This window comes from Anser brachyrhynchus (assembly GCF_964034855.1).
Source record: "Anser brachyrhynchus genome assembly, chromosome: 7".
Taxonomy (NCBI): Eukaryota; Metazoa; Chordata; class Aves; order Anseriformes; family Anatidae; genus Anser; species Anser brachyrhynchus.
Window position 1 is genome coordinate 41,843,426 of NC_137701.1, and position 20,297 is coordinate 41,863,722.

General features: G+C 37.1%; 1 protein-coding gene across 7 annotated transcripts in view; it reads left to right on the forward strand.

Moving 5' to 3' along the window:
- The window catches only part of TANC1 (tetratricopeptide repeat, ankyrin repeat and coiled-coil containing 1), a gene marked incomplete at its 3' end in the record, with an annotated part of 95,227 nt that extends 75,030 nt beyond the window's left edge, over positions 1–20,197 (forward strand). For 6 of the 7 annotated variants that reach the window (XM_080600010.1, XM_080600009.1, XM_080600006.1 and 3 more), the window contains 10 exons: positions 1,179–1,364; positions 2,773–2,851; positions 6,802–6,935; positions 7,424–7,547; positions 7,665–7,840; positions 10,251–10,383; positions 11,255–11,346; positions 14,638–14,784; positions 16,742–16,842; positions 17,616–20,197. In XM_080600010.1, coding sequence (XP_080456136.1) covers positions 1,179–1,364; positions 2,773–2,851; positions 6,802–6,935; positions 7,424–7,547; positions 7,665–7,840; positions 10,251–10,383; positions 11,255–11,346; positions 14,638–14,784; positions 16,742–16,842; positions 17,616–18,981 — 2,538 coding nt within the window. Of the gene's footprint in view, positions 1–1,178; positions 1,365–2,772; positions 2,852–6,801; positions 6,936–7,423; positions 7,548–7,664; positions 7,841–10,250; positions 10,384–11,254; positions 11,347–14,637; positions 14,785–16,741; positions 16,847–17,615 lie in introns of those variants that run through there. The other variant, XM_080600012.1, reaches the window with a different exon arrangement.
- Positions 20,198–20,297: the final 100 nt, after the last annotated feature.

The following is a 20,297-nucleotide window of genomic DNA, read 5'->3' on the forward strand; positions in this document are numbered from 1 at the left end:
CACTTGCAACAACCTGTGCTAGCGTTTGACTACTCTTCAGTAAAACAAAGTATTTGTGTGTGCGTTTAGGTGGAATTTTATGTTTTTAATTTGTGACCATTGCCTGTTTTCCTGCCACTGGCCACTACTACTAACTACTCACTCTCTGAGCCATCTCTTCCCCCCAGGCTAAGCGATTCTGTCTCTCTCTGCCTCTCCTTATGTGACAGATGCTCCAGTTCCTTAAACATCTTAGTGGCCCTTTGTGTACTTGCCCCAGTATGTCCATACCGTTCTTATACTGGAGAGCCCAGGAATGTACACAGTCCTGCAGATGTGGACTCAGTGTTGAGTAGAGAAGGATTGCTTCCCTCTACCTGCTCATAACACTCTTCCCCATGCAGCCAGTCAGCCCCCACTGTGTACTGATGCCTAGGGTTATTCCTTCCCAGCTGGCAGATTTTTTTACGCTTCCCTTTGTTGAACTTCAAGATTCCTCCCAGCCCAGTTCTCTGGCCTGTTGAGATCTATCAGAATGGCAGCACAATCATTTGCCGCATTAACCACACCTCCCAGTTTTTTTTATCATCTGCCCACATGGTGAAGTTGCACTCTGTCCTATCATATAGGTCACTGATGAAGATGCTAAACAGAATTGGACCCAGTGTGTGGATTGCTGGAGTATTCCACTAATGAGTTGCCTCTAGGTGGACTTTGTGCTGCTGATTACAACTCTCTAGGCCCATCCATTCAGCCAGTTTTAGGTCCACCTCACTGTGAGCTTTATGTAACCTGTAACCATCAGCTTGTTCATGAGTGTTATGGGAAACGATGTCAGAAGGCTTACTAAAGTTGAGGTAGACAACGTACACAGCTCTGCCCTCATCCACCAAGCTAGTACTTCATTGTAGAGGACAATCAGATAGATTAAGCATGATTTCCCCTTCATAAATCCGTGCTGACTGTTCCCAATCACCATTTTGTCCCGCGTGCATATGGAGTGATTTCCAGGATTAGTTTCTTCATCACCTTCCCAGTGATTGAGGTGAGGCTGTTTGGCCAGTAATTCCCTAGATCTTCATTCTTTCTTTGCTTGAAAATAGGATTGACATTTGTTTTCTTCCAGTGCTCGGGAACTTCTCCTGTCAATGACCTTTCAATATACTTTTTAACTTTGAACATTATTTTTTCCAATGCAGGCTGACTATCTAGATAAGAAAGGGCAGTGTGCTTTGGTCCACAGTGCATTGAGAGGGCACTGTGATATCCTTAAATATCTGCTTGATGTTGTTTGGATAGCTTCCTCTCAAGAACAAAATTCACTGAGAAAAAAACAGGCGCTGCAGCAAGCGCTGACAGCAGCTTCCAGTATGGGACACTGTCAGGTAGGTTGATAACTGGGATATTTCCAATCTGTTTGAATTTATCAGAATTAAACAACAGTGTTTGTGACTATTTAAAAAAAAAAAAAAGTTTGGAAAACAGAATTGTTGAAACTTTAGATGTTTTTAGAAGTATGTGTTCTTAGCAACTGTTTTAAATGCTGTGGTTAATTACCCAATAAAATGAATTACTTGAAGATTTTGTCAGTGTGTAATTTTGTCTTTGTTCCTGACTGTTCTTGAAGTTGTACTAAATCTTTAGTGGTAATGATAATATGCTGTATCAGTGATGCACTGTAGTATGTTTCTACCCTAGGCAGAATCTTTGCATGAAATAAAAAAAATATGCTGAAAGAACTGGATTATTTAACTTTGCAGAGAGTATAATAAATTGTGTTGTTATAGTATTGATTGTAGAGTATAACAAATCGTATTTTGCACATGCATGCTTAACTTTTTACCCTGGTGCACACCTCAAGTTACAAATCAGATTAATTTAGCTTAATATTAATTATGCACAGAAATCCAGATTTCTGTCTTGCATATGACTAAAGAAGTGATCCTCAGCATTGAGGTATTATTCAGCAATAGGAACACTAGAAGTAAACATATGAGAAAATACTAAAATGATGTAGATATTCAGATCTTCTGTTTATTGGGAAAATAAATCTTAACCTTGAGATATAAGTAATCAGTAAGTATAGATACATAAATAAAGATCACACTAGGTTGATGTAATTGTCTGTGAATAACTTACGTGATGTGCCAAATGTGGAAGCTTAAAATCTCTTAAATAAAACCATGTTGATACTTACTTTTAAAAAAAAAATCTAATTTACAAAAATGATGTAGGATCAAGATTCTTATATTTGAAGTTGTTTATATGATTCAAACAGAAATGTCTCAGTACAATTAATTTGTCATATAAGCCATGCGGTCTCAGTATAAATCTAAGGATTCTGAACTATGATTAACTTGAATTAGTGATTAATTCTTTCACTTCTGTAAAATTTGTTTGCTATCCACTGATGAAAGTGAAAGCAGCCAAATCCTGAATTGTTAGCAAAATTTATTATATTCATCATAAACACTTCCTCATATCTAAAAATGGCTATCTATTTTTTAGGACAAAAAGATGAGTTGTTCTTAGCTAGAAAAAAGGCGTGTTTCATTAATTTTGAATAAATTATGGCATTTCAAATGTTAGTGTTTTCCATTCATTCTGTATAATGCTTCTCATGCTTTGAGTTCTACTAAAAATCATACTGAACTTGCTTTGATAGATTATGAGCAATATTAATTTTCTTTGATTCATATGCATAAAGAGGTAAGCACTCTTTTGCTTATTGGTATAGGTTGCAAGTGACAAAGTGATGATTTTTCTGTGACTAACTGAATCTGATTTTGACAGGTGGTTTGTTTCATCTTGACTATTGTAAAGGAGCATGAAATTGACATCAATGACACTGATGCCTTGTGGGGAGAAACAGGTATTTCCCTTCTAATTTTTTCTCAAATTGGAGTTGTTCATTTAAGACAAGGGTTGTTTGGTTTTTATTTTCTGTGGTAAAAGTCATGGGAACATATCAGTTTTCACAATTAAATGAAGTTTGGAAGTGTAAGTGCAGACCTACTTACCTCACAGATTGAAAGGAGTTATTTTGTATTAAACTTACCATAAGTTAGTGACTTTCTAATTAAACTGAAAATTGTCCTTGGAACTACAGTGCCTCTAGTTTCAGGGTAGTGTTTCATACAGTTATCTGTATGCAAACTTCTATTTTTTTAATCTTATTTGTTTGCAGGAAATGCTAGGCAATTGCCTCCTTCATTGTAGGTAGGCAGCGAATGAAAAGATATGCCTCAAAACAGCCTCTTTTAATGATTCCAAGCAGCCTCCTCATTTATTGGAGAAGCAAATGTTCTTTGCTTTTGTGCATACACCAAATGCAAATACAGTGAGTTCCAAAAAAAAAAAAAAAAAAAAGTACAGTTTCTTAAAGACTTTCTAAATTCATCTTCCCTTAATATTTTCTTTTCAAAGTTTTGTATTGAGATTCTTTCTTAATGGACTGGGAATCCTTACTCATTAAGTTAGTGCTTCCTTATGCAGTCCTAACTTTTGATGGAGGTGAAGATCTGAGTCCAAACAGCTATGAGCAATTCCCTGTGGCACTTCTGTGCTGAGATAGAAAATAGTAAGTTTGGGCCAAGCAAAACATGTAGAATCAAAATAGCCACAGGATTAGCTTTACTTGAAATATCACTCTTCACTTATTGAATGTAAGAAATTTATGTGAAAAGGGTGCTAGTTTATATGCTGTTGGAATCATCACATTTTTGCATGTGTGGTCGAGCTTGTGTATGCATTGTAGTGTTTGGTTCTTTAGCTGTTAATTTTAAAAAATGTTATTGTGGTATGGAACTGGATGGGACAAAACTTTGGAAGTACATGGCAGATGGAGTGAAGAGCAGTGTGTTTTGTGAGTGTCTGTATTAAAGGGGGAAAATCTATCACGCCTTGAAAAAGCATTCATGTCGTAACATGTTCAGGAACAGCTTAATCCCTGTTCATGTATTTGTACTGCTGTTATCTATTCAATTGAATCCTGAGTTGTTTCAGCTCATTGTAGAGGCTGTTTCAATAATGTTTTATATTGTGAGTCTTTTTGAGCAGAAAATAGCAAGAGATCATGGTGTCCATTCCCAGTATTTTATCACATTAGTGCAGCTGAAGGGCATGTCTGCGTGGAATAAAGGTTTGAGGCAAGTTCCATAGAAAATTACCAACTACACCAAAAACAAATGACAAAAATACGTCCTGGGAAAAGCTTGTGTCATTAAAAGTATCATGGAAACAAAGCATGAATGAAAATACAATTCAGTAAGTGGATGAATAAGGCTGGCATAATTGGCAAGGTATATAGGGTATGTATATCAACGGAATAATAGGGAAGGTATGAATAAAATGTAACATAATTTGGAAAGAGGTGTAGTACAGCATAAAATTTTCAAGTTAGAATAGAGCTCTTAATTTAAAACAGTGATGGCTTGCAGAGGGGAGTTGTTGCATGCAAGGATACTAAGTCATGCTAAGTCATGATACAAGCTTGACGTTGTAAAGGAATTACAAAGGAAATGAAAGAAAGCTTTCTACAAGCATTGCTAATGCAAATGTCATGCTACAGAACATTGAAGGTAGTCAGTTAAACACACAAGTTTTAGTTATAAAGCGTTCTTTTTGTAGACTGTATGAAATTTAATGTGTCAGCTTATTAAAAAAATAATACTTCAGAAACGCACTGATACTCAAAAAAAAAATCCAGGGTTAACCTCTACAAGGTGTTTTTAATGCTCAATTAAGTACAGTTTAATGATTTTTCTATTGCACTTGTTGGATTCTGCAAACTGCTGTCTCTAATTTACAGTCTTGTTTACAAATAGCTTTCCAAATTGTCTTATTTCAGACACAAAAACATCTGGTTTTTTTTTTTTTAACTAATTACAGTTTCTCTCCGACGTTGGCTACAGATCAAAAATTCGTCAAAGTTAACTCTTTTTCTTTCAGCTTAATTGGCTGCTCTTACAGCTTCTGTTCTACATGAGCTGCTTGTTTAGCTCTTCATTTAAATTCTTTCCTTCTTTATCAGGGCAGAGTGGGCCGTGCTTTTGTAGAATACCACTTGGCAGATCAGAGGTGATTTCTTCTAGTAGAATAGTCTGAATTCCTGAGCAGGGTTCAATCATGATGTTCTTTAAACTGTCTGTAAGAATTCTTTACTTTTCTTATACCTGAGTAAGGTATAGGGTAGTTATATTGTTGGTCTAATGTTAGTTACGCTGTAAGCTGAAAAGCTGGATTGGTCTCTTCTCCCAAGCATCAAGTGATAAAAGAAGGGGAAATGGCCTTAAGTTGAGACAGGGAAGGTTGGGGTTGGATGTTAGGAAATATTTCTTCACTGAAAAGGTTGTGAAGTATTGGAACAGGCTGCCCAGGGAAGTGGTTGTGTCACCATTCCTGGAGGTCTTCAAAAAACATGTAGATGTAGAACATAGTGACATGGTTTAGTGGTCAACTTGGTAGTGTTAGGTTAAAGTTTGGACTAGATGATCTTAGAGGTCTTTTCCAACCTAAGTGATTCTATGATTAGTGAGCCAAGACTGGATGAGCTAGGTATTCATAGAATCATGTAATGCTTTGGGTTGGAAAGAACCCTAAAGATTCAACCTTCATGCTGTGGGCAATGACACCTTCCAATAGATCAGGTTGCCCAATCTAGACATGTTCTTGAACACTTCCAGGAATCAGCAACTTCTGTGTTTTTTTTGTTTGTTTGTTTTTGTTTTTTTCTTTTTTATTGTTGCTTAAAAAAAAAAAAATTTACTACTTCTTGAAGTGTCGGTAATTTCATTTACTTTCAGTATCCATTGGAATTTTAAAATCTAATTTACCATATTTCTAAATTCTAAAATTGATTTATTCTAAATTCTAAAAATGATTTATTAGAAATTCAGAATTTGACCCACCTTTTATTTAAAAATGCTGTCTTAGGATTTAGAAAATGGAGAGGTGAATCCTTTGCTGATTCTTGCAGAAGCTAGCACATGAACCCATTTTCAAAACAGTGTTAACGTTACTGATGAGGCTGATGGAAAAAATCAAACATCATATGGCTACTACACTTTATATAGAGATCAAGAACAGAGTCACTCTTGTTAACATCCACTGTCCAGCTCAAAAACAGGTCTCAAAGGCAAATGAGAATATTTGTCTTTTGAGTGCTGTAAAATGTGCAGTAATACCTTGAAGGCTAAAACAAGGACTAACATGTAGGAAGCAGAAGTATTGATTGATTACTTACTGTATTTTTCCTGATGAAAAACAGGGAAAACAATTTTAACTAGTGCAGAATTAAGCTAAATCATCTGAGTAACAGACTTTCTGCATAAATCTAAATATCTGCTGTTTGGTAATACATCACTGCCTGGTATTGAGTAAACATTGCTTTAGTTAGTCCCTTTGCTAAATCCCAGAACTGTTGTCATCTTCACCTTTGGGAAGGGCCTGATGGAAAGAGAAGCAGCTTTCTTCTCATGAAGAAAAAAAATAATGAAAAAGGAACTATAACTGTCTTAAATCTTAAAGACAGACTGGTAGGCTTCTCCTAAATTTTCATAATGAATCTCTTTAACCTACAAGGTATGCACATGTTGTATTCGTTATCTTTGAGAATTACCTTTTTATTTAAGAGAATGTCTTTGGCTTTTTGACTTAACCTGATTGTGACTAACACACCTATAGTCTGAGAGTAGATATGAAATATCTTGTGGAACAGCTGAGTTGAAAAAAATTGGGGATTCCTTAACACTCATATAATGTGCATGTAAAAAAGGAAGTGTTAAAACAGCTAAGAGATGTTGATGAAAATGCTTTCTTTAGCCCTGACAGCTGCTGCAGGAAGAGGAAAACTGGAAGTCTGCGAATTGCTTCTTGAACATGGAGCGGTTGTGACAAGAGCTAATAGGAGGGGCATTCCTCCACTCTTCTGTGCTGTACGGCAGGGTCACTGGCAGGTCTGATGCGTCTTCACAAACTAATGGACTGATATGGGAAACTGTCTTTGATTTCCCCTATCTCTAGTCCTGTAATAAGTCAGTGTAAATTTTGTAATGTGCATTTGCATCAACTTCTAAGGGACATATTCAGAAGTTTATTTTTTAATTTACCAGTTCAAGAGTATATTGGCGGTATGCCAATCTTAATTGTGATATACCTTAAAAATAATATATGGAATTTAAAATACTTTATTTCCTGGGCCAAGAACAGAGACAATTTCAGATCCACTAGACTGCTTCTGTATTTAATGGAGAGAGACCCTTAGAGCCTTCTTCATACTTGCCACTCCCATCAAGAGAAAGTCCTGATTTGCAAACAGTTAAGAGTTGAGTGAGATTTCTAAATTATTGCTATAAATAACACCTTAGTCTTCTCCCGTAGATGTTTATTATGGCAAAAATTTAAATCTACCAATTTATTTTCAATAGTTTTTTTCCTATTTCAGATTGCTAAACTTCTTCTGAAGCACGGGTCTGATGTAAATTTAAGTGACAAACAAGGCAGAACTCCACTTATGGTGGCTTCTTGTGAAGGACATTTGAGCACTGTGGAATTTCTCCTTTCTGAAGGTAGAAAATAACTGTTTCAATGCTGCATGGCTGTACCAGAGACTGCATCCATGTGAGTTGGGTAATTTTGCATATTAAACAGGACATCTTCATTACAAAGTTGATTTTCATTTTTAGGTGCAGCTATTTCATCTCTGGACAAAGAAGGACTGTCAGCTTTGAGCTGGGCATGTCTAAAAGGCCACAGGGAAGTGGTTCAGTATTTAGTTGAGAAAGGCGCAACAACTGATCAGACAGACAAAAATGGACGAACACCTTTAGACCTGGCAGCTTTTTATGGAGATGCTGATATTGTAAGTAGAGCTTAATAGTAGAAAAACTAAGCACGTATTGAATTTTCATAATACGAAACAAAATTAAAAAAAAAAAAATTGCCAACCACAATAGAAAGGAAACCTGTGCGAGTAGTTAAGATGGTGGCACCACTAATGTCCTGACTGTAGTAGGAGTGTTTACTCTGAAGAGCATTTTCTAGATAAGGCTTTAGTACCAAGGTAGTTGTGATGTAAAGTCCAGCATTATGCATGTATAATTGATGTTTTAAATCTTAATAAAAAGTAGCATATATAATTTCTATGTTGGATGAACTGGAATTAAAAAAAAAAAAAAAAAAAGACAGGGGGATGTGATGTGAAAGGAAAATTTTCTTCTGCCTTTGCTAATCAGTCAAGGTAACCAGACAGGGTCCCAGTCAGTTGGTTACCTTAGTGGAACATAGACACCAAGAGAGACACAGAAAGAAGAATAATACTGCCAGAAAGGATTAAAGGTTTTACTTCTCCATTATAATGTAGTATTACTTGTCCATGATAATAATCTTACAAGCTGTTGCGTGACAGTGAGAGAACTGTTAGAAATCCATACAGTTTTCATCTTAGGAATCTCATGGCACTAAACACATTCCAACATTACTATCCAGACTATAAATGTGGAAATACAAGGCCTGAGATGTTGAATCAGTTTTTCTTAGTTTCTTCCGTAGGTCTTTTCAGAAACAGGACAACTGAAGTTCCTTTTTCTGTCTAGTAACTTTCTCACAAACTTCTTTCAAACAAATCTTCTTTCTCTAAATTATACAGTAAGTTAAAAGTCTGTGATTCCTGTAAATCTTTAAAATCACAGACTTGGAAGTTATTGTATATTTTTGTTTTCATGCTTCAAAACTCAGCAGTAGAGCACAGTTCAGAATTCTGTCCAGATAGGATTGTAATTTCAGCATGCTACACGGAAGAACATGTTCAGTCTGCAAGCACTGTAAACAGATCCTACAGTTACCAGGGGAAGAGAAACAATAGCATATGCAGCCTCTCAAACTCACCAGTATCTGTTTTTCTAGAGTTTGCATATACAAAATCCTGTTTCATAACAGCAGTTCTCGAATGAAAATGCTACCATATGGTGTAGTTTGCTTTAAGTTCCATTCTGCCTTTGTTAGAGTTAACTTAAAATTATAAATAAGTCCTTAGATTCTGAACTAGCTTTAACAAATTTTGGAAGTCACATCACAGAACTCTTCCTGCCCCTGCAAGTGTTCTTCAGTAACACAGGTACATGAAGGGGTTTTTTCTTCCTGCTTGGAAATGAGGGGTATCAAGAGCCCTGTACATACCCTACTGTGGTTTATCACACTGGAGTAGAAGCTGTGCCAAGGGTTCATATTGCTGAACAGCCTAATCTTTGTGCTAAGGCAGAGATTACTCACAAGGCCAGCAGGTTATTGGTCTCGGGGGCCTGTCAATGGGAAGGATTGTTAAAATCTCTCTCTGTGCTAGATTACTGCCAATCACATTTAAGTAAGCGGTGGTTCCACAAAAGGACTGTTGTTTACATCAAACCTGTCATTGCTGTAATTTCTTATATATTGCACTTTTAATTGCTGTTACTGATGAACAATTACTAGAATTACCTCATTGCTCTGAATACTTGGAAGCTGATGGTATACGACATTTATATTGGTTTCCTAAACTTTCTTTTTTGTCCATGCTGCATTTTATATTTGTTATGTTTATGTCTGAAACTGCAGTGCTAGATTGTTGGGATAAATGGTTGAGAAATTAACAAAATAACAAATGTTCTGTTTTTTTCTTGGTATAGAACAAGAAGCAGTTCCTCAGCACCATAACTTGTATTTAAAATGTTAACTAGAATGTTTTAAAATATCTCACACAAAAATAGTTTGTGTATTTTCTTTTTATTTTATTTAAACAGCACTTTGTCCTATACTAGGAGCATATGCTGGTACTGCACTTTGTTTGTGACCATAGTCTTACAGAGTGTTTGAAGCCTCTCCTAATTGGCTGAAACCACAGGTCCTACACTGCTACTGTTTTCATTTGAACTTTACTGCCTTTTTGCTTAAGTAGCTCTCTGCATATCAGCATGCAGAACATGAACAAAGCAGCGAACAAGCATAATGTGTTGTTTTTCTGACACAGGTACTTAAGTGTCAGAATTTGGGTGTTTTTTTGTTGTTTTTTTTTAATTCCTTAACTAGGAAAATGCTGCTCTTAGGTATAGTTTGACAGTATAGCCATGCTCTGTTGTCTTCAATGGATTCAGTTCAATGGATTTTAAGTGGCTTTATCATACTCAAGATATATTGAATATACTTCAAGGAAGATTAGGTGGTAGATTAAACATTTCACTGTTCTGTATCTCCTACCAAGAATAATGTTACAAGGCTTGTCTTATTTCTTTTTACAGGTGCAGTATTTGGTAGAGAGAGGAGCGATGATTGAGCACGTTGACCACAGTGGCATGCGGCCACTGGACAGAGCTATTGGATGTCGTAATACATCAGTAGTGGTTATGCTCCTGAGAAAAGGAGCTAAATTAGGTTAGTAAACCTATCCATACTCAAGGGGAAGAACTGATTATCTGCTCTGCTAGAATTGCTGTCACTTCTGTAAAGTAGATTTAATAAATAAATCTTGAAGTACGTGCTAGATTTTTGTGGGTAGTATGGTTTGCAGATGCCCACTCAAGAGAAACGAATCTCTTTCCTTCTTTTAGAGGTAGGCACTCAAGTCCTCAAGTCTCCACTTCAGAAGTGAGGAAATGAAAGTAATCTTATTCTGCTCCTTTCTTTAGCATATGATGATCGAGAGCCTGAGGAGTCTGTCTTTACATGGTTACTCTGTCATGATATACTTAAACAAGAAAAGAATTATTATGCTATTAATGATCCTTAATTCTGCCACTATTAATGATTTAGGTGAAGAAGTTTTACATTTAAATAACGTTCTCTAAATATATTTTAGAATCACATTTTTGCAAGTAGTAGGCAAAAAGTATGTCTGTGTCTTGTATTATAGTGGGCAAGTACATGTGCATCTGTGTACGTAATGACTACTAAATCTGTTATATGTTTAAATCGTTATTTGGTTACTAAATATGATTAAATGCAGATCGTTATCTAGGCCTGTGCTTCACCATGGACTTTCATCCTTTCCTATACTGGCTTTAGAGCAAGGGAAAAATGAATCGGACCCTTTCATGTTTGTCTGCTATCTATGTGGGGTGGTAGGGGACAAGTATGGATATGAATGTATGTTAAATATACATGTGCACACACACTTAAAATATAATAATAGTTGTTTCATGAAGGTGGAATATCCACTAAAGTAGGATTAGGCTTTCCAGTGCAAATAGTTATAAAAAACAATTTTTTTCCCCTTTGTCAGAGATCCTTAAAATTTAATTTTCAGGAAACGCAGCATGGGCAATGGCCACCTCAAAACCCGATATTCTCCTTATTCTGCTGCAGAAACTGATGGAAGAAGGAAATATACTGTACAAAGTAGGTAGACTTTTTCCTCATCGGCTGAGTACTAAAGGTTCACAAACTACTTGATGCTTATTACTATACCCTATATGTACAATTTTATTTGACTAACTGTTAATTTCTCCTTTTCCTTTTCTTTTTCCTTCTTCTCACTTGACTAGAGGGCCTGTGATTTGTTTTTACTGATTTCGCACTGCTCATCCTGTTTTTCTTAGCTATCCTCTTCATTTTGGGACAGCAGGATCCTCCCCTTACCTGCTTAACATACTCCCCGCTGCTATGCTACTGTCATGCCTGCACAATCTCTTTTAAATATGCAAGGTTAGTGGAATTTTCCACTGCAAAAACAAGTTCTACTGCAAAACACAACTTTGTTTCTCACAATATCAAGAAACATTAAGAAAACCTTGAGGAATAATAATTTAAAACTAGTATGTTAATTAAAAGAACAACAACAATGGTTAATGGATAAGTATATTTTCTTTCAGTTGAGCAAGTTGCTCTGTGGACGTGTGTCAGTCGTTTGCTTCTTAGAAGCAACTCAGAATATAAGGTGCTCATTTGAAAGTGGCTTGTTGAATTAAGTAGTGTACAGGCATATCCTTTACTTCAGGGTAATGTTCTTTTGTATGCTATTTAAATATAGAATGAGGAAAGTGACAGCTCTTTTGATACATTCTCTTTACTAGTGGTGATGTCTTGCTCAGAAGAGTGGAATTGTTTTTTGTACACTCTGCAATACACCTCCTTTATTTCACTAGTGCAACACAGCAGAATGACTTATATGCACATCATTCAAAGTGTGTTCTAGCTATAAGATTTGGAATTTGCAGTTGCTTTTTTGTTTTTAATAAGGATCTTCAAATATCTGCCACCTTATCTCTGATTTTTGATCTGAATCTCATGGCCTTGCATAACATAGGAGAGATACCTTTGAGACTTTACTATCGTGAATCAGGGTGGACCTGTTTAGATTCATCCAAATTCTGTCTTAAGAATACATCTGATTAATTTATCAAGTTTATTGGTCCTGAAATGGGGTTAGAGCTTTACATACAAGCATGTACCTTAAAAAAAAAAATAAAAATCACAGCATCATGGAATGGTTTGGGTTGGAAGAGACCTTAAACACCATCTAATTTCAATCCCCTGCCATGGGCAGGGACACCTCCCACTAGACCAGGTTGACCAAAGCTCCATCCAGCCTGGTCTTGAACACTTCCAGGGATGGGGCTGCTTCCACAGCTTCTCTGGGCAGCCTGTCCCAGTGCCTTACCACCCTCAGAGCAAAGAATTTCCTCCTTACGTCTAATCTAAATGTACCCTCTTTTAGTTTAAAGCCATTACTCCTTGTCCTATCACTGCAATCCCCAACAAAGAGTCCCTCCCCAGCTTTTCTGTAGGCCCCTTTTAGGTACTGGAGGGCCACTACAAGGTCTCCCCACAGCTTTCTCTTCTCCAGGCTGAAGAACCCCAACTCTCTCAGCCTTTGTAGGAGAGGTGCTCCAGCCCCTTGATCATCTTTGCGGTCCTCCTCTGGACTCGTTCTAATACTTCCACATCCTTCCTATTACATTGGGGGCCCCAGAGCTGAACACAGCACTCCAACCAGGGTCTTATGAGAAGGTGGGACATCTTTCAACCTAAAGGATAACAGTTAATACAGCAAAGGCAATTCTGTTGTCCCTGGGAGGCCTCTCCTGTGCCACGCTAATCTAGTGGTGTATTAAATATGACTCACGGGTTGTTAAAGGAGAAGGTGTCACCCACAGTGTCACCAGCACCAACTTGTTTTGTTTCAGTTTCTCCTCACATTGCTCTGCAGCTTGGACGCAGCCTGGACTTTGAGACCAGAGATTAACACGGCAGGGCTTGTTACTAATATGTTTTACAATTTCTTACAAGAGGTTGTATCCCCTGCTGATACCTTTTTTTAGACCATTTAGTTTTGAGTAGACTTGCTAGAGCTAATGGTATGTTATTTAGCTTATTAAACTTTTTCTAATACCCTTTGATATATTTGTTTGCCAAAGTATCTGCAAGATAACTATCCATTAGAGTAGCACGTATTTGAGTGTATTCACAGTACACAGTAACTACTTCTCAGCTTTCTGGTTGAATAACATAAGCAAGACAAATCTTAAATATTTTATATGTCAGTTTCAACAGTAAATTATGACTACTTTGAATGTTTAATTAAATGAAAAGAAACAATGTTTATGAAAATAAACTAACTCCTACAATATCCATTAAGAGAAAAAAAATCTTCTGTCAGCTGAAAGATCTGCTATCTTTTCATAGTAGGAGGATTTCAGTGGTTTTAGCAGAACTGCCTCAAATCTTCAGCTTGTTGTAGAGATATTCTCCAAGCATCTTTTGGAGAGTCTGAACATAATGCAACCATGGATCATCCGAGTAGTCCTGAGGGATAGCTTAGCTTTCTTATTCAACCTTTGTTAAAAAGTAGGAGACTGATCCTTCACTGCTTTAAATTTATACATTCAGCCATCCAATTAACCATGGCTGAGACACCTAAGCGAAGCTGGGAGTAGCTGGACTGCACGTGTGAATGTTGTACCGGCTCTTTCTCCCTCTCCCCATCCTCCTTTCGCCAGAGCTTCTACTGCAGTAGCACCACCTGATTAAAGGGTACACCATTCCTGATTTAAGGACATGATCTATTAGAAGCATCTTAGAGCTATAATAAAGGATGGTTGACTGCCCCCTTTAATAAATAAATAAATAAAATTAAGAACTTTATCATACAGTATTATAGATATACCAGAACAATTCTTCAGGTACATGTATTATGTATTAATGCAAGTACTACCTTGGTGAAATACCATTAAAGGCATGACTTTAGAAAGAAAGACAAACTCTAGTTAACTCTCAAGTTCTCTCTTTGTGTGTAAAAGTGTAATAATATATATTTATTATTTTTTTAAATATATGTGTCTGGTTTATATAAGCCAGACACACACATATATAACAATAATATATAAATATTTGTATGTAAAATATGATAATGAATATTATATATTATATATAATATATAGGTAGATATATATATATATATTAAAAAATGTCTGGCTGTGTTTTCTACTTGAAGCGCACCAATTGGTAGATGTCAAATATAAATGTGGTTACATTGATCTTAAAATGACTTTAGTGATTTATATCCAAGCAGGTACTTCTGAAGGTAAGATATCTTTTAGCCTAAAGGATAATAGAGTTATCTGAATCTGTAATATTCTTTATTGTAATATTGAGAGTTTCTGAAAAGCCTCTTCTTCCCTAAATCTGTAGAAAGGTAAGATGAAGGAAGCAGCACAGCGCTATCAGTATGCTTTGAGGAAGTTTCCGAGGGAAGGCTTTGGAGAAGAAATGAAAGCGTTCAATGAGCTGAGAGTTTCATTGTACTTAAATTTATCACGATGTCGACGAAAAACAAATGTAAGCTCTTGCTTTTAATCTGTTGCTTCTCTAGCACTGGGAATCCTAGACCTCTGTTCTACTCCATTATTGACAGCTTGTGTTGTTACATGTTGATGCGACTGTGCTCCTGTGGTTGGTTTTTGGTTATCCTGATGTGCTGAAAGGGCAGAAACGGGGGAGGGTGTGCAGAATCTTTCAAACCATTATCATCAAGGGAAAGATTTGGACATGGCCAAAATATTAGGATTTCTCTTTTACTAAACATTGGTACGTTGTCCAAGCACTGTGCATGTATTTTTACTATTCTAGAATTCTTTTCACTGTATGCTGATTTGGGGCTTTGTTGTGTCAACAGATGGGGACAGTTCATAAGATGAATGCATGTTGCCATGTGGGAACTATCACAGCTATTCTTATGTAATCAGTTATTTTGGAATAACAAACTGCTGGATGTTTTTAGTACTTTTAAAAGACTAAATGGAAAATGCTGCCACAGCCACCACCCTTTGTTATCAACCAGCATAACCTACCACTACAGCTTTATTCTGTGTGCTGGCTGTTTCTTTTCTACCTTCATCAGTGTATCAGATGGCTGGTAAGAACCTGAATGACCATCAGAGCAAAAACTTGTAATTTGCTAAATACACTTTACACTAGGCCTTCTTTTGAAACATTAACTTATTTCCCATGTCATTTAAGTTGTTCTTTGCATCTGTTTCAATTCAAAGAACGTATAAACATAGGTGTCCAGGAGTTTACATAGGCGGTTCTGCTGCTGCCTTGCACAGCAGCACTATCACTTTGCCTTTTCTGGTACAACTACCATCTTGTGAGGCCCCACCTCTCCTGATGCCTTCCTAGATCAGACTGCACTTCTCAGTTTCATAAAACCAGTACTTGAAAGTGACTCTGTGACCAACGAGAGGGAGGGAGGGAGGGAGGGAGGGAGGGAGGGAAGGAGTGAGGTTCTCATTGTATTCAAATGATAAACTCTTATTTACATTTTGCTAATCCTACAGTGCATCACCTTGCATTTACAGCTTAAGTTCATCATGTTACTCTGCTCTTGCATGACACCATCATACCATGGTTAGGGTTGGAAGGGACCTTAAAGATCATCTAACTCCAATTTCCCTGCCATAGGCACGGACGCCACCCCCTAGATCAGGTTGGCCAAGGCCCCATCCAGCCCGGCCTTGAACCCTCCAGGGATGGGGCATCCACAGCTTCTCTGGGCAACCTGCTCATGGCTATCTCAGGATGTAGGACTTCTATTATTTTTTTTCATGATAATCTTTTCCAGTTTCCTGCACTGTCATGCTCAGTATCATTTGGTATCATGAAGACCGTGTGCTGTGCAGGGGTACTATTAAAATTAGACTGGCTTCTGCTTTCATTTTTTCCATGGCCATCGTTGTCCCAACTTCAATCCTGCTTTGTTAATTCCAGCCTTTGGCTTAACCATGAATTTAGCTGAACTATTATATGTTGTTCTTATTAAATTAAGACCAACTATATTAGATCTACTATAGTTCTTTTCTAAAACTGTCACATACCTTATCAAACAAACCTGGACTAGTACAACATATTTTCCTTTTTTTTTCTATATTCCTAGGTTTTTAACTAGTCATTTTTAAAAAGACATTTTAGAGCCTTTTTATCTGAGGTGCTCACTTATCCCGTTAAACATGCAGTCTCGTCTAGCATTTTAACATCTGTGGGTTGAAAATAACCGTATTTTATCTATATTAACACTGCTTTTTAGCTACCTTGGAGTCAGTTTCACTTGGACATAAGAGGAGAGGTTACCAAGATGAGGTCTGGTTTTGGTCTTTTTGAAAATGTCTGTTCTTCTTAACCGATAAATGTGACTTTCTATACTGGATCTGCACTTTTGAAACAGTACCATGAACGAAGAGCATGCAGCTTTCTTTTATTGCCAATGTGTAAGGAGTACATTTGTTTAAATTCTTAGGACTTTGGTATGGCTGAAGAATTTGCTACCAAAGCATTGGACCTGAAACCCAAGTCTTACGAAGCTTATTATGCTAGAGCAAGAGCCAAGAGGAACAGCCGGTAATGTTTGATTCTGTTCATCTATCCACCCAGATTTTTTTTAACGTTGTAACACTTTCACTAGCTGTTTTTTCCACTAGTTCTGGTTGGAATTTACAAAGAAAAAATTATTTTCTTTGTGCATTTTCCATCTGTATTACGTCTCTGTATCAACTAAAACTGACCAAGCCCAAAAAGCAATATTGAATACTCATTTAGGTAATTATTAGACAGTCCAGGAAGTAGAAAGTAACAAATTGTTAATGATATGAGCTATATTAATTGTAAGGGTTAAAATTGTAAGTCCTAAGTGGTTAGGACTGCTACTCCACCTTACTCAGCAGAATGTTGTCAATAGTCTACCACCAAACTCCAGCACTGCATTATTTATCACCAAGAATAACCAGGTGTTATTATAGGACAGAATATGTTGAATCATTAGCAGTTCAAGATAAAAAACCAACAGGAGAGAGGAGAAACCTTCTTTTTAAATTGGAAGAATACCAAAGTCAAAAAAAAATATCAAAGCCTAGGGAGAGGTGTGCCTACTTGCTTCACTTTTCTGAAGACTGTTGGGATTCAAGGGGAAGGGTTTAAGTCTGGATCTGTGCTTCTACTGTACAACTTCCTGGGTTGGATAACATCCAATTTTTCTTGTCACCTCATCTAGCAGATGACAAATCAGAACATCATTTTGTAAGTGGTGGAGGTGGATAAGTAGTAGGCAATGCTGAGACTCAAATTCATCCCCCAGGCTTTTACTAACAAATCTTGTTTTTTTTTCTTTAATATAGAAAGCTACTTGCTGCTCTTGCTGATTTACGTGAAGCCACAAAACTGTGTCCTAGCAATCAAGAAATTAAACGTCTCCTGGCTCGAGTGGAAGAGGAATGCAAGCAGTTCCAGAGAACACAGCAACAGAAGCACCAGTCTCCACAGTCAGTACAGCAAGCTAACAACTCTGATAATGAGGGGGAGGAGGTTATACAAGGTGCAAATAACTTTAGTCCTCAAGAAAGGGAGGAAGAACTGCCACACCCTGATGAATCTGTTTCATCTTCACAAAGGTTGCAACGTTCCTTAGCTACTTCATCATACACAAGAACCCTTCAAGACGGTGCTCAGCAGAAAGCTAGACCTTTGTCTCCTCAAGGCAGAACAGGCAATAAATATTTGAGAGAGCCAGGCTTGATCGTGCAACCAACAAAACAAGCACAGATTGTAAAAACTAATCAGCACCTGAGCTCCATCCAGCCTGGATCAAAAATGGGAAGTAGTCAATGTAGTACAAAGACAACACAATCAAATTTTCAGCATCTTTCCCAAAGTCCTTTGCCAGTCCGCCACTCTAAAATTCAGCATTTGGACGGAACAAACACATTATCATCTGGAAGTATTTCCACAGGTCCTAGTTCTGAGCTGTACAATGAGAAGTTTATGTCCAGCCAGTGTTCCCATTCACAGCATAATGAGAATTTCTCTTCTCGTTCTTTTGCAAGTAAAGCTAAAACCACTGACATGTCAACAGGCCCTACTATGACTTTCAGTGAAGCAAGACAGCAAAGTCCTGTAACCAGTGGTGTCTCTTCTTGTTCTCCATCCAGCAGTATGCTTCTTGCCAGCTCAACCAGCAGCTTAACTTCAGCTAGCAGTTTTTCAGATAGTATTAAGGGGATAGGGCCAGATGTTCGAATCAAGGAGAATAAAGTTAATCAAGTTCAGGGTACTGCTGCTGAATACAGACCTCGCAATACTCCATTTATGGGCATTATGGATAAGACTGCAAGGTTTCAGCAGCAGAATAATCAATCCAGTCGCCCATGGCACTCTCAAGCATCAGATGGATTACCAACAAATGTTGCATCTGGGAGCATTCAGTCCTCAAATTTTGACCAGTTCTCAGTCAAACACTATCAAACTAAAACTTCTACTGTTATTGCCCCAGGAGACAGCAACCAGAATGGTATGCAAGCTAAAGAACAGGAGCAGATTAAGTGTCAAACATCTGCCTGCTGTCAAGACAACAGACCATCTAGGCAAGTTTTGCATTTATACCCAGATGCTCTAGCACACCAACACTCTCACATCAGTAAGGAAGGCCATCTAAGTCATGTCACATCTACAAAACCAAAGCGATCCTTCATCGAATCAAATGTGTAAATATTATGTTGTACATTATGTAGTCGTAAAACTTTGCTCATAACATCATAGGGTATTATGTCGATACAAAATAGTGATTGGCTGGCCATTTTCGAGTTTGAGTACATAGTCCAAGTTGGACAGTATATCATGGGTACAACCACTTTTAAGCTGTTCATACCATCACAGAACAGTCATAGTAACTGGAACAGCAAATTTCTGTAGGAAGCATCACCTAGGATCATCAGTCATCCAAACTAGGACCTCAAGCAAAGAAATTCTTTCCATTACACTTTACCCTGAACATACAAATTTACTTTTACATAGGGCTTTAATCTTGGCTTTTAGTTGTATTACATCTCATCACGTACATCATAATCGTGCCTCTATAATGCGTAAGTGCTTCTCGGAACAGTGTTAAGAAAATTCAGATCTGTATATGTATGGGTTTTTTAAATCAAAGATAGTATTTTATCACTTTTCTAGTGGGCTCTAATTCGGGTTGCATGATGTACATTTAGGAAGCATAAATAATTTGTGTATGAGTAAGCTTAAAGCAGCCATGTTTTGACATGTAAATATAGCTATTTTTAGTAACAAGAAGCAATCAAGTAAACTAAACAGTGACAGCTGCATGTGTATTGAAAGGCTTTGACCATATTGGTTATTGCACTGAGTAACGCAATATTATGGCATGTTAACAATAACCGCACTTTATATAGTTTACTTAATCACCTCTGGGTGCTATTTTACAGCAAAATTGTATATTGTTTGTTTAGTCAGGTAAAGAGGTACAACAATGACATGTTTAGTAAGTGTTGTGATAGGAAACTCAAGAAATGGATGGAGTGAAGATGAAAGTTGAAGGAAAAGTGTATGTGCAGTTGCTCTATTGGATGAAGTTGTGAAGTTTTTTTCCAGAGGAAATAAGGTTTTATATTGGCACAGTTCTGAAAATGAACAGCTGCAGTGACATTCCTATGATTGTACTTTGGTTGGAGTGGTCAACTTGAGGTAGTCACTTTCAGGTCTTGTTTGTGTACAGTGTTGTATGTACATTGTAAACACCCGTATGCATTTTTACAAATTCTTTTCTAAGTTCACATTATTATGCTTTAGCTTATTTATTGCTCACTGTTTCTTTGGCATTTTGTACAAGTCTTATATTCTTGTCCTGTAGTTCTGTTTTTGCACAGCTACTGTATTTTTTCCGTACAAAATAAAAGTTACTAATATAGCTGTGTCACTGACAGTTACAGGAAAATCTCTCTCCCAGCCTTTCCAAATGCATGTTCAGTAATAGGGAACAGAGATGACACTTCTTTTTTATTAGAAAA